This window comes from Coturnix japonica, chromosome 6 (assembly GCF_001577835.2).
Source record: "Coturnix japonica isolate 7356 chromosome 6, Coturnix japonica 2.1, whole genome shotgun sequence".
Lineage (NCBI taxonomy): Eukaryota > Metazoa > Chordata > Aves > Galliformes > Phasianidae > Coturnix > Coturnix japonica.
In genome coordinates this window covers 27,030,924-27,045,078 of record NC_029521.1, presented here as the reverse complement: position 1 = coordinate 27,045,078, position 14,155 = coordinate 27,030,924, and the positions used below count along the sequence as shown (strand labels likewise).

Here is a 14,155-nt window from a genome sequence, read left to right as displayed (position 1 = left end):
AAGAGTTTCTAAACTAAACCAATGACTGCATCTACCTGTTCTAATCCTAAAATTCTGTAGATTTTACAAATCCAAACCTCAGTGTCAGAAGTGTTTCATTTGTTGTGTCTTTTCTTTTTCTTCAAGATAGTACGAGATTCTCTGAGAAACTGCATGCCAAAGTTTGTCCAGCTCTATGATAGTAGATATTCACGCAGCGCAACTTGCAAAAGCTGCAAACCCACTAGAAACAAGTCTTGGCAAGACAACATTTCATTAGGAAATGCTCAGCAACTGCATGCTTACAAAATATAAAAATAGAAGAGCAAAAGTGAAGCAATAAAAAATGAAGTCAAACTCAAGACAGGGTAGGTATACATCCTAGTCCTACTGGTTCTCTTTCCAGGTCTTACTACTACTTACTACTTGATTATCCATCCATCATAACCTCTGAGTAACCAAATAAACATTTTGGAAGGAAAAATAATAATACTAAAATAAATCAGTAAAAAACCTTACCTTCTTTTTATTTGGAGCAGATACATTTGATTTAATTTGTGTAAGAGTCTTCAGCAGAAATTTTGAGTCATCTGGGGATTGCGTAATCTTCTCTGGCTTGTTTATTCCAAAATGGTGCTTTTTACAAAGCTAAGCAATAATGGTATTGAATTAAAATCAATATAAAAATACTCACAATAAAATCCAAAGGAATTTTAATTAAAATTCAGAAAAGCAAAACAAAACATCTTCTCCTTGCAAAAGGCACACACATGAAAACCTATGGATATTCAGATGATCTGAGGAGTAACTGAGTTGAAGGCACTGGAGCAGGCACTGCAAATCTAAATGTTTATACAGGTTTCTACATACAGAAACATCTAGTAGATGCACAGTCACAGTCAGTGTGCATCACTGTAAAGCGATGGGCTTTACTGAAAATCCTGGCACCTTCATTCTTAAAACATGGTCAGAAGAAAAAAATGTCATAGTTTATTGAAGATATTCATACCTCCAATTCCAGATCCTGAGGTTCTGTTTCAGAAAGCGGAATCACTGCAACCTTTGTTATTTTGTACACCTCGTGATCTCCTGGAAGTTTGCCAATCAATGCTTTCTGACGAATTAAAAGTAACCACCATGGTAAATCTGGAGAAAGATTAGTAAAGGCTTATTGTAAAGTCATTTACTTCAACTAATCTGTCAGATTTTTCCTCGTAGTAGTAAAACTGCCTGCCAGGAGTTATTTGACCAGAAGAATCCAGTGAATGATGATTTGCTGCTGCCACGTTTTGCTACTACACATGACAAGAACAAATCACCACCTGGAAAAGATTATTTATTCTACCAAAGAGGTAGCATGGTTGCTATCAATGAATCAGAGAAGCATTTTCCATAGACATCAATCAAAGGTAAAATTACCTCTAGGATGATGGGCATCCCCAACATCCCAAGTGGCAGCACAACTAGAAATGAACAGCTGGATCTCACCAGGCAGCAAGCTACAGTTTTCCCTTCATACCTTCTCTTGTGCAGAAACACAGAAGACAGACTACTACTCCCACCTGAGCTTAAGCACAGAGGACCTATGCAAGCATTAAAAGCCTGCTGCCATAGACCAATATGCTTCCACAATTGACGGCTCATGGTACCATGCTTTGAAAAATATCCACGTTCCATATACACTGTATCATGTATGTTCCATACACACTGTATCACGTATGTTCCATATACACTGTATCACGTATGTTCCATATACACTGTATCACGTATGTTCTATATACACTGTATCACCCACGTTCCATATACACTGTATCAAGTCTATTTGCATTGTACAGTAAATTAATTCTACATCCAATTTAAGCCTCTGAGGTCTTAAAAAAGAAAATCCAGGAAAATGTGTTAAGTCACAGTAAACTCGGAGTTCTCGATGTACTTTCAGCTTAGAATCAAAGCATCAAAGTTAAAAGCATCTTTCGAATAACAGCATTTCAATCTTTAATGTCTCTGCCCAAAGCAGATGATGTGTTTCAGCAACAGTTTGTTCATCTGAAGAAAATAATTGTGCATTATGACAACCCACTGTTTCAATTGTGTATCATTACCTTTGGAATAACACCAGTCTGTAATGCAAGGAGCACTATGCTTTTATAAATTACAGTTTCCCAAAAGTACAGATGTTCTATGACAACTGAGGAAGGAGGATATGAAGTCATGCACTAATTGTTCAGTTATGCCGACTTCCAAGAGCATTTCTGCACTGCTTCCTGAACACAGAACCAAAACCATAACCTCTGGAGCATCACAGAGGTGGTTTAGGATGTCACCCTGCTCTAACAGGGGAAGATTAGACCATGTTTTTTCACACTGGCACACAAGCACAGCCCCCTAAAAAATGAGTTAACTGCACTATTGATGGTCAATGGATAAAAGATAAGGACGTGAGAATGAGAGTAGATGAAAGTTATCCTATTCAGCAGGTGCCGAAAGAGCTGTTTAGTGCACATACAAGCAACATGGCTGACAGCAACCACCCCTGCATCCAGCTTGACGCCACATAACCATGGAATAAGGTGAAAGTAATAAACAGAAGTTTATTATAGTTTTATCTGTAAAGTAGCTCTAGGTTTTTTAGATTGTTTTCTAGTAGGCAGAACAATCAGGTTTCTGCAAATCCAGTTCAGTCCAAGTTTAACACAAGGGTAGAAACAGCGTCCAGACATTCTCACTGAATGCTGTACTCTCATTTATTCCCTGTTATGGAAGTTTAACCACACAATTCAAACCTATGGAGTGATCATTATGTCAGGAAACAAAAGATTTTTAAAGAAAGGAAACCATCTATATCTCAAGCAAAATAGTCAGAATGACACCATCACAAACAAGATAAAATAAACTAAACGAAAAGGTATTTCATATTGCCTTAAAAGCAGCAAACAAGAATTCAACACAGCCCAGTGAGTTCTGCTACCTTTGAGTACATTTTTTAAGAAGGACGTGGTTATCCTGGCATTCATTTCAAAGCTCCATTTGTATTACAGCCACAGCCAAAGTACGTTAAAAAAGAAAAACAACAGGAGTTCCCTGGCAGGCCAAAAGAAATCAGTCAAGAACTGAGGTATGTGCTTAAAAAATGCCCCCGAGTAAAAGCTTCAGCAACAACCACAGAAACTCAGTGTAATTGCCAATAACGCCCAGATAAGAGTAGTGCTTCTACAGTATGGAAAGGTAGTTCTGTAGAACTTTTCAGTTAATAAGAGTGCTTACAATATGCCCCATGTCAGACATACCATATGCACAGAAGAATGCTTTGGCTACATGTCCTTCCATAAGCTGCATTTGTTAGGTCATCCGCCAAGATCCCATGGTTTGTTTTTGTTGTCTTTCTGTTTAAACCACATTACAAACTATGGCAGAGCTGGCAGCAACAACTGATGTAAGGCACTGTATCTAATGTAGGCTGTCACCTCTCATTCCTCACTGAAAGAGGAATTGAGCTCTGCTTTTGCTTTACTGCCAGCACACCATGCTGTTTAACTTACTAACGCTTCCCAGACAGCCTAGCATTTAGTTTCCCCAAGTGCCTTTTAGCAGTAATTAGTCTTAAACTGTGCATAATTTTACTACAAATGGCAATTCTTGCAAGTACTTTGATTCTAACAACAAAAAATACTATGGTATCACTTTCTATCTGATTGTTGAAGATTAGATGAAAGCCAAGAAAACATTTTAAGTTGTTGATTGGATTAACTTGGAGACTGCAGGAGTTGCACTTCACTGAAGACATTTCTGATGCTAAACCACAGGTCTCAGTGGCATGGCAACAAAAGGGCTTTCCATTCCTGGTAATAGGAAGGAAAGTATTTCACTTCCTATGAAGTGAAGAAGGTATGAAGGGAACCTTTTTGCTTACGGTGTCTTAAGGAAAGTTGAGAGTAACGTTTTACTCAGGTCTTAATCGACCCACATAAGAAAAACAAACTGATAAGTGTGCATACATTAAACTGCATTTTAACTACGAGATAGAGAAATGTGTGATTGCAAGGTGGAGTTAAGTGGAATTTGTCTGGCACTAAGACATCTAGCACTGGTTATAGTTCAATATACGCCATTAATTCTGAGCATATTCTAATCAATGTTTGATTAACTGGTCTCTAATCAAAACTGATTACAACACTTACATAGGAGCATCCACCACTAAAAGAAAGAAAAGAAATACTCCTGTGCTAACATACAGTAGTACTTGTAGTAACTTCAGTAATCAGAAGCCAAAAATTATACTAACAAAGTGAAGGAAATCAAAATTGCTAAAGCAGATCAGTGAATCTCAACTACAAATTTGATTCCAGGCTACAATTACCACTTCAGTGCTGGAAGCAGCATCTACTTTCACCACTGACAAGAAATAAGTTCTAGTCACGTATTGGAATTTCTGCCAAAGGAATCTGAATGGTTATTTAGTACATACATAAATTATTTGGATGACAAAACATTACCAATATTCTATAAATATATATAAATATAAATTCTTCAAAGAATTAAAAAGGACAATATGAGTTGGTTTCTCACAGGATTGCTTCCCTGCCAAGAAAGCTTTCCTGCAAATTCTCCTGTGTTAGGTCAGAAATAACAGCAGAAAGATTTAGAGTAAATTAAATCCCATCCCTTGTCACAGCAACTTGGCGGTTTCCAATGCTAAATTAACAACATCCCTGTAGTCAGTTTCAGGTTATTTCAAGGTCATTTTAGACTACTCCAGCATTCTTGCACTAAGTAGATCTTGCAATACACATAAGGATCTATGTCCAAGACCAAGTGAATATGGGTTTTGGGCTTACTGACAGCTTAATAGCAGACTGGCAACAACTTTAATTCTTAAGAAAGTATTTAAAGTTTACAGTATTAGTCAATAAGATGCTGAACAGGACAATCCTATAAAGGAATCTAATTATCCAGGAGTTCAAACTAAATTTTCTGATCTTTCTTGTCCAGGTGGAGGAGATAGGGAAAGGAAAAAGGGAAGAAATCAGAGCAACAAGTCCTCCTGATCTTGATGACACAAATGAGGTTTGGAAGAAAAGCATTTCATCCAGCCTGCACTGCCCAATTCTCCTACTGAGAATGGAGATAATGGTCCAGCACTTAAATATTTATACAATTGTTACTGATAAAGTTTCAAAGTGACAAAGATTGATACACAAATTAGTAATGAAGACAGTTACTGTTACAGTGTTAGATGACTCAGCTGGAGGACTACACAGAACTATACCTGAATGTAATCAAATGACAGTTCATTGACAATAACTGGCTTAAAAAGACCTTCTTAGGCCATTTCAGTCAGCTCTTTGATTCTGACTGCAGCCCAACGAGGACTCTTTCTCTTACTGTCTGTCCACAAGACAGCTGCATCATTAAATGTCTCAACATGCACAAGAACAGTCCATAAGCACTTTATGTATTCTTTTAAAAAAGGCAAAGAAACAAAATGTTAGCAGTTGCCTAAGCAGCAACTGGATGGAGTGCCTGGATGAGCGTAATCTATATGGAAGCTATAAAAAACGTGTGGAAAGAAAACTAGATATCAGACTTATTACCTGACAACCTTAATTTACCTGACAACAGCAAGCTGGCACTTTAACAAATGTCACATGCTGGGGAAAGTTTCAATGCAGCTTTCATAAGCAGAAGTGCCTCACAGTAAGCATGCATGCAAGAATATTCAGTTGCCATGATACAGGAGAACTTCTAGAAAGCATCTATCAAGGTTTCTCCCTTGAAAGGCTTTTATGCAGGAATCCCTAAAGAGAAGGAGGAAGGTCTTTGTGTACAAGAATGGTTTATTAACAAACAAAAACATGTCAAAAACAAGCATGAAGCATTTTCCCACAGCAGGAAGAAAAGGTCATCACTGGAGTTCACTCATCCATTTATTATGGAAAGCACGCGCTGAACAGCACAGACTGCCTGTATGAGAAGAGTGTGTCAGAGAAAAAGGCAGAGTCTGAACCAACTCATATCACCAAATCAAAAAGAACTGTTGAGCAGATCTGCAGAAGGAGGACAGAAAAATATCAGGTGAAATTCCAAGCAGATCAAGCGATGCAACTGGAAAGAGGAAATGGCCAGAAGTCTTATGAAAAGAGATAGGCTCTGAACTGCTCTCTCAGAACCCAGACCTAATGGTTACAGTAACTATGGAGCCAGCCACTTCCCAGAACTTAATCCACCATACCCTCGCAGCCCGTTTTCTTTCTTCCTCAATTTCTAGTATGCCTCTGCTATCTTGATTCAGCTGTTTCTGTGTGACAAACAAGCGTATCTCACAGGGAGCCTCAGATGGAACTTCAGGTACTGACTTTATTCTTTGTGGATGCAGTCCCCTATTTTTACAAGACAATAAAAAAAAAATACATGCACTGGACAGAGGAATTTGCATACCACAGCTACAGTATAAACACTTCGACATGTTCATATAGTTGGGAATTACTACACCATTGTAGAGAATATATTATATTTACATAACCCATTTGAGTTGCACAGTTCTACTGGTCACATCGGTGCCTTTAAACCAAACTGAATTAGCAGCACAAAATAAAATGCCACATACCTGTATGAAGCTGGACTTTACCAATGACTCCTTCCACCAGGCCCAGGCAAATGGGATTCCATGCCAAAAGAAGATCAGTAGCTGAAAAAAATAATAACAATTAATATTTTGTAATAAAATCAGCAGGACAATCAATCCAGCACAAGTCATTCTTTCTGTTTTCCCCTCTCAGATGACAGAAAACATGCTATGACTCCTACAACAAGAGTAAGATACATATGCTGTTCAATTTTTGCTTGCTAATAAGTAGCTATTTTAACTAATTGACCAAATGATTCCTCCTGTTTATAGTTCTAATCCTTTTCCTTCCTGGTTATTTCAGAAAAAGAAAAAAAAAAAAAATACTATGAGAGTGTTTTCAGCTACACAATTCAGTTGAATGGATATTTAGTTTTCCTAATATACACTGGAATTCATAACTTAATTGAAACTTTACATGGTCATTGTGAAATTAAATACAGGTCATTAAGCTGCTAATGTAGCCCCAAGATGACCAGGCAGATGTTAACTCTCAGCCCCAGCTCTCTGTCATATCTATCCTGATACTATTCATTTCACAATTTTTTCCTATTTGTATATACATACACAATTTCATTTTATATAAGGTTTCATGGTTTCTAAGAAACCATATGAAGAAGTGCCAATGAACCACAGAGGAAGTATAAAAGCAAACAGGAAGGCAATGCTACCAGCTCCATCATCTGCAAAAGGTACCGATCTCAATATGCATTCAAGCCATTGTTTGATGCAAGTCAGTATCAGTGTGAAAAGCATTTGATAGAAATTCTAAATGAATAGCAGCATCTTGTTACCAACAGCTGTATAATACCTGTAAAATTCAATAATGTGGCAAAAGAAATTTCAGAATTTTCATTTAAGCCATTAAAAACAATATTCACGTGAGAAATCTGAGGGTTTCAACATTCCACTAGTTTGATATTAGCTCAGAAGAGGAAAAGTTTCTCCAGTTCGCATGTAGGCAAGTTACATAGATTAGATCCCAGGGTAAACATTTTCAAGAGCATCCTGACATAACATCCTAAGATAAAGAAAACAATCATCCACCCACACCTTGCTCACGAGAACTGAGTTCCTCCTTTAAAGTCTAAAATCTGCAGACAACAACCAATGGTATTTTATTATTTTTAAACAGTTATTTTTAAATACTACATTCTCCTTGAAACTTATTCACAACTCAGGCTGCTGTTGTTCCAAGAATACAGATTTATTCCTAGCTTTCAGTTTAACACACTTCATAGTGAACCAGCCTGTGTTTAGTCGTGAAATACAAGCATTTACATGAGACACAGAAGTCAGCATAGATCTAAACTGAACTCATTTAAAAGGAGTTTACTGTGCTGTGCTTTCACACAGAAAAGCAGGAACCAAGTGCACTGGGGATCAAGATTTCAGGATGTTTGCAGGAGGCAGTACAGAGCTATGGTTAATACGTGTAACCAGGCTGTACCATTTAATGGCAGATATCTGACTGTTCCTGTTTTACTGTGAGAGCACTAGAGAAAGTTACTTGGTACAGGAGCCAATATAAGAAAAATGAATCATGCCATAATTTAAGCTCCTAAGAAGACTGAAATAGATGAGCACAAGAAATTACGCAGTAGTGTGATCAGTGATTTATGCTCAAGCCTCTCTGAAGTACTTCAAACTCATCATGTTCCTGTGTACTGAATATCTTTTGCTTATACAATACGTATTCAAGTACCGCCTGAGTTCTTGATCTCAGCATTTCAGTTCAAATAATGCACAAGAGCACTTCTGTGCTGAGCAGATGTGAGCACCAAGCTTACAGGATCGAGGCACACAAGAAGCCTTCCCTGCTCTCAAGTCTTTCACCACCTTCCCCAGCTCACCAACACATCCTGAGTCTCACTTTCCCCTCAAGAATCCTGTAGAGCTCTATTTCAAACTTAATCTACTTTTTGCTACCTTGGACACTTGAAATTTACTTCATTCATGTGCCAATGAGAGATAAAAAACAGACAAGCCAGGCACATAGAGGAATACTGGTAGCGGTTTAAAGGCTTCAAACCACTTCATATTTGCCATAGCTACTACAAAAATAATAATCTGAATACTATCCAGGTCTCTTGAAGCCATCTGCTTCCTGCTATAACAAGATAAACTAAGCACAGAATCATCCATTATGATCATCTAGTCCATCAACCTGACCTGGCCATGCCCGCTAACCACATTCCTCAGTACCATATGTTTCTTATAAACCCTCAGGGATGGTGACTCCACCTCTCCCCTGGGCAGCCTGTTCCAATACCTCATTACTCCTTTCAAGCAGAATTTTTCCTAATATTCAGCCTATTAGTAGGAAAGCTCTAAATTGTTTGTTCAAATAACGTACAAAAATGGGAGGGAAAAAAATGTTAAAAAAAGATTTAGTTGCAATTAAAGGCATAAGGAAATGATAGCTTGGACTGGCACACCAAGAGGAAGATGTAAAGAAACTGATCCTGGGGACTGCAAAACATAAAGGTTTTTTTTAATGGAGCCTTTATTGTTCTCATGGTTTACTCTGACATATTCAGCCCTAGACGTGGCCATAGGCAATGCCTGAAACCTCTGCAGGAGCACATCTCCCAAGTAGGGCAGAGAATGAGAGCTGACTAAACTCCTGTGTTCACTTACAGCATAGCAAAGCTTTGGAAAACCAGGAGTTATTTGGAGTCAGATATACATCACAGTAAGATCTCAAAAGGCAGCAAATATGGATCCACAAGATAGGAAGCAATGACTCTTGAAATAAATGTGATTATCAAACTACCATCAGTGAAGGCAAGAAAGCCAACCATTCCCAGGAAGCTGTGACATGGTGGGAGGAAAAGCCACATATTTAGCAACATTTGAGGAGACTGACGCGTTCCCCCCAGCATCCAGCAAAGTTTAGCTATAAACAACTCTTATAGAAGCAGTGTCTGCAGGCTATGGAAAAAATATCAATATGGAATCACACCGTTTGGTGACAGTATCACAAGATGTTTTATTTTTTTTTAATAAAAAGCCACAAAATTTCTAGAAAAAGAACCTGCAAGAGGAAGATATGTGTGGCAGCACAGAAACAAGCAGCTCTAAGTTATTCTAACACATATTCTAATACATTTTATTCTAAAACACATCTGTTTTGACATTCTGACTAGAACATATTTACCAGTTGGAGCTCCAGATCCCACATGATGGTCCCCGCTGGACTCAGAGCCAACAGCCAGCCATGTTGGATAAATATAACCAAAATAAGCACCAATATGAGCTTATTGCTTTAGAGAAGTACATCCCTGTGTACCTACATAATGTAGATGAACCAAATTATTGCACAGTTCTCCTACCTCACCCTCCAAAAAAAAAAGAATACAGGCTTTCATGTTGATTGCAGTCCTGCTTACTCAGCTTCAGACAAAGCAGCTCTCGAGCTTATGTTTAATACTGTAAGATTGTCCAAGACTGACTGCTGTAATTTAACCTCCTGCCCAGCAGTCCTGGCAGCTGTTATTCCTTTAGCCATCAACGTGAATTCTTAAAATTAAAGCAGAAGTTCCACGGTTATGAAAGACTTTTAAATATACAGAGACCAAAAAAAGTTAAATGTAAGCCTATAAGATTAGTTTAACTACAAAATGCATTAAAATGTAAGAGGCAACATAAGTTGGTAGATAGCAACACATGTTACAGAAGCCACACAACAGCAAGTGTGAATTTATTTTCATGTTTTAAAAAATCCATCTATCAGTAAGCATTATCTACCATAGTGCTCTATCAAGCAAAGCACTGGAATAGTCTCTATACTCAAACATCAAAGTAGCCACTGTCTACCAAAATAAAAGCTAATTGTACACGAAGTTCAGAACAGCAATGAGCTAATCCAGGTGGAACATCATTTGCTCAGGGAGCTTGTGGTGCCCTCATTCAGCTTCAATTTAAAGACCTGCCAAGTTTGATAAGCATTAGCACATGCACTTAATACTTTGGGACAGAAACCTGGTAGACAAATACATACCTTTATTTATAGAATTTCATATTCTTTTTTCCTTACCACACCAAATAAATCCAAGCTATTGGGGGAAAAACATTGGCTCTTTTTGCCAATTGCTGTCTGAGATTAGTGATCACCAAACATACATTTACTCTGCACCGTGACTGCATCAGCATTGTAATCACAGCACAATAGGACTTCCACCACAAACACAGAACAAAACCAGCTCTGATGTGATTATTTCCACACCAGCTCTCTGAACATCGCTGCTGGGAAGTAAAGGCAAAAACATCAGATAAAGCTTCTTGAACTGTTTGTGTTTATACAGACATAATCCTGGGAAAGGCAGTATAAAAGCAACTTGGAAGACTGTCAAAAGCCAAAACTGCTTTCCAGCTCTTTCCCCATTCGACACCCGGCAGAGTCGATCCAAGGTCAGGCACAAGCTCTGACAAGGAAACAAACCGCTGCTTTGGGACAAGGCACTGCTCAGCACCAATGATTACTGCTCAGCCTGATGGGTTTGGGGAGGTAATCAGCCTCCCTCGGGCAGGAGGCAGGAAATTAAAAAAAAAAAAAAAAAAAAAAAGATCTCATTTAGAATCTGTTGGATCCAGCCATTACCACTGAGCTGCTGTCAGGTTCAATCCATCAGGTAGTTACAACCATTTATCTTCCAATTTTGCTGGAAGTCAGGGGGTATAGTTCTCAAACACTGGGGAATTTCAAGGAATGGGCCTCAGCTAGGAAGTGTTCAGCCACCGTACTCAGTATGAAAACCAATTGGTACCGAACTTTAAGCTCAATTATACATATGGAGCTCCTAAAAACAAGCATGGAATCTATCTAAACAAACATATAAACATATTCAGGAATTCTTTCCATTGCCTGGCAGGGTAGAAATTCTCACAGCCACTTTCAACATTCAGCTTTTTCCTCCCATTTAAGTTTTGCCTTTGATCTGAAGCATCCAACAAACACTACCGGACGCTCAGGGCTTTTCAAAAGGAACTATTTTCAAGTTCCAGTTCAACTTTGAGTACTGCTCTGAAATATTAGCCAGGATTAAAAGATTACAAGTTAACTGGGAAGACTTAAGAGTATCAAGTATTTCCTAGAAAAGAAAGGCCTCAAGTAGTACTTCAGCAGGCAAACTTCAGCTAAGTTCTTACTGGCAGACTCCTAAATTCATGTTTAATGTACTTTAATTGCAGAAAGATGGAGGAGTATTAAGACATTTATTCTTATGAGTACCAACAACTAATGGTTATGAAGGGTAGGTTTATTGACTTGCTTATTTCCCAGCTGAAACTTGAAACAAATTATCTCTTCAACTAATAACTCATTGCTGTGTCACCTCAGAATAACCTGTTCATCCCCCAGTCCCTAACCGTGAGATGTATCCTGTCCAAGAAAGGATTCAATGCAAGTTCCTTCCAACATGCATGGCTCAACCATAGGAGCACAGACATCGCAGAGCACACATCCATCCAGCTTTGTTTAAGAAATTAAGCAGTTCAGTATCCTTGAATATATTCTTTATGCATTTCAAAACTGGACCAGATGAACAGGAACAAATTCACATTCTGTCCAGGTTGGATAGTGACAGATTTAAAATGAGGGATGTAACAACACAATCCTTATCTAAGTGCAGCAATCATTCCTAAAAAAGAGTAAGCAGGATATTAAGCTCAAGAGAAAGTATGTCATGAAAACGAATCCTTGCTATTTGTAAGGATAAAGAACACTTCTTTGTACTCTGCTGCAGCTATAAAATTCTGAGTCACCAAGAACTGCTGAGAAACCATAAAAACATAAGGAAAAACATTCATTTGCCTAGAAAGCACACAATATTACAAGGAACTCCTAAGCTATAAGCAATAACAAACCGCCATTGTCAGTTGTTCCAGTGCCATGTTCTAAGGCATACAAAGTTGATGGGAGCTGCAATTAAACCCAGAAGTATTTTAATTGGTAATTACAAAATAATAGGGACAAACCAAAAAGGCTTTTCTGGTTGCACATCCCCCAAATATTCACTACTCAAAAACAAAACTATTACTGAACAGTCCACTAGTCTGCCCTAAAAAGCCATTCAGCACACACACAATCCCCATGTCAGCTCATTAAATGTCAGCTGAATTCCACATTCACTGAATTCAACCAGCGCTCTCCTTCCACCTTGGAAGGATTTGTTTTGTTCCTCCTCAAGTTGTTTGTGAACACAAAACACGAGAAGTATGTAGCCATCCTCATTCAAACCCAGAAAAGTTTCTGTCACTTGAAAATGCAGGTTCCCCTCCCAACCATAAAGAATTCATCACCTCAATTCATTCCTCACCTGTAAGGTCTCTCGATCCCTCAAAAAGCCCAAGGAGGAAGCAGCTTAGAATAAGATGGCGAGCTGTGCTTCAGTGGCTAAGAACCCTTTACTCTTAAAGTTGCTTCTAGCCAAAGACTTCTATTCCTATTCAATCCTCTTTCCTTGATTTTCTCAGCCAAAATATTTTGCTCAGAAAGCACATTTCTGCACCAGACTATGAGCATTTCAGATAATCATGCATCTGCCAGAAAAGCTTGAATTCCTGCAAAACACAGTGCTTCGGGAAGTTAAATAACTCTAGTGGTATATGTACTCAATAACAATTATTCAAACACCTCTTATGTTGTAGCGTAGTGGCTTGAAGTGATGTTCAACTTTATCTTCATACCTTCATTTAACAAGCCTTCATTTAACAGCTGCTCCCCCTCCTGTTTATATGCTCCCTTTAAATTCTGGAAGGCCACAATGAGCCTTCGCTTCTCCAGAAGTCATTTAATAATCCCTAATCAAATGAGGTTACTGCATCAGGATGCACAGTTGCAAGTGGGGATTTCTCAGTTATAAAAATGCACATGGATATTGTAACAAAATGCAGAGCATTCAATGAAGTCAGAAGCTTATAGCAAATTTAACGCTTAAGAAAAATGAATTGCGCTACCACATTTGTATCTTGTTCTCTCAAAACAAGTATATTAAGAAATCATGTTTTGTATAATATTAAACATCAATCATGAGAACTCCAGACACTGAGAGAAGTGTTTATCTGTACCCCAAATACAAACTCTGGGCCTGAAATCTCAATATACAGCTTTAACAGTGGGTTTGTGCAACACACTCAATATTTAATGAAGCTACACTTGAGAGCTGTTCAATATTACACTGCAAAATTTGCCTCCAAAAGGAAACTTTACACCAGTATCCAAGAAGTCTCACAATGCAAGGGAACTGTTCAGTGGAAGTACATGGACACTGCAGGACTCCAGCTGTGCTTGGCATGCACTACAATTTGGAACAGATGCAAAAGAACGTTTTCGTTCTGTTGGTCCCACTCATGTTACCAGGAAATGCCCAAGTGCCCACCAGATCACTTCCTCGTGGCACCCAAAGCCTTCAGAGAAGCATCTTAAGTCTCTCAATTTCAGATGATCCAGCTTCAACCACCCTTTCATAATGATAATTTCATCAGAAAATACTTTATTTTTCAACAGAAAAAGCCATGTTTTCATACTGCCCACTGACACCTGTGCCAGCA

At 38.3% G+C, this 14,155-nt stretch overlaps 1 protein-coding gene across 3 annotated transcripts in view; it reads right to left on the bottom strand.

Annotated features, from left to right (window-relative positions):
* The window catches only part of INPP5F (inositol polyphosphate-5-phosphatase F), a 34,012-nt gene that overhangs the window by 15,245 nt on the left and 4,612 nt on the right, over positions 1-14,155 (bottom strand). For 2 of the 3 annotated variants that reach the window (XM_015867402.2, XM_015867404.2), the window contains exons 2-4: positions 6,584-6,664; positions 989-1,125; positions 499-627 (exon numbers count right to left, since the gene is read on the bottom strand). In XM_015867402.2, coding sequence (XP_015722888.1) covers positions 499-627; positions 989-1,125; positions 6,584-6,664 — 347 coding nt within the window. Of the gene's footprint in view, positions 1-77; positions 474-498; positions 628-988; positions 1,126-6,583; positions 6,665-14,155 lie in introns of those variants that run through there. The other variant, XM_015867403.2, reaches the window with a different exon arrangement.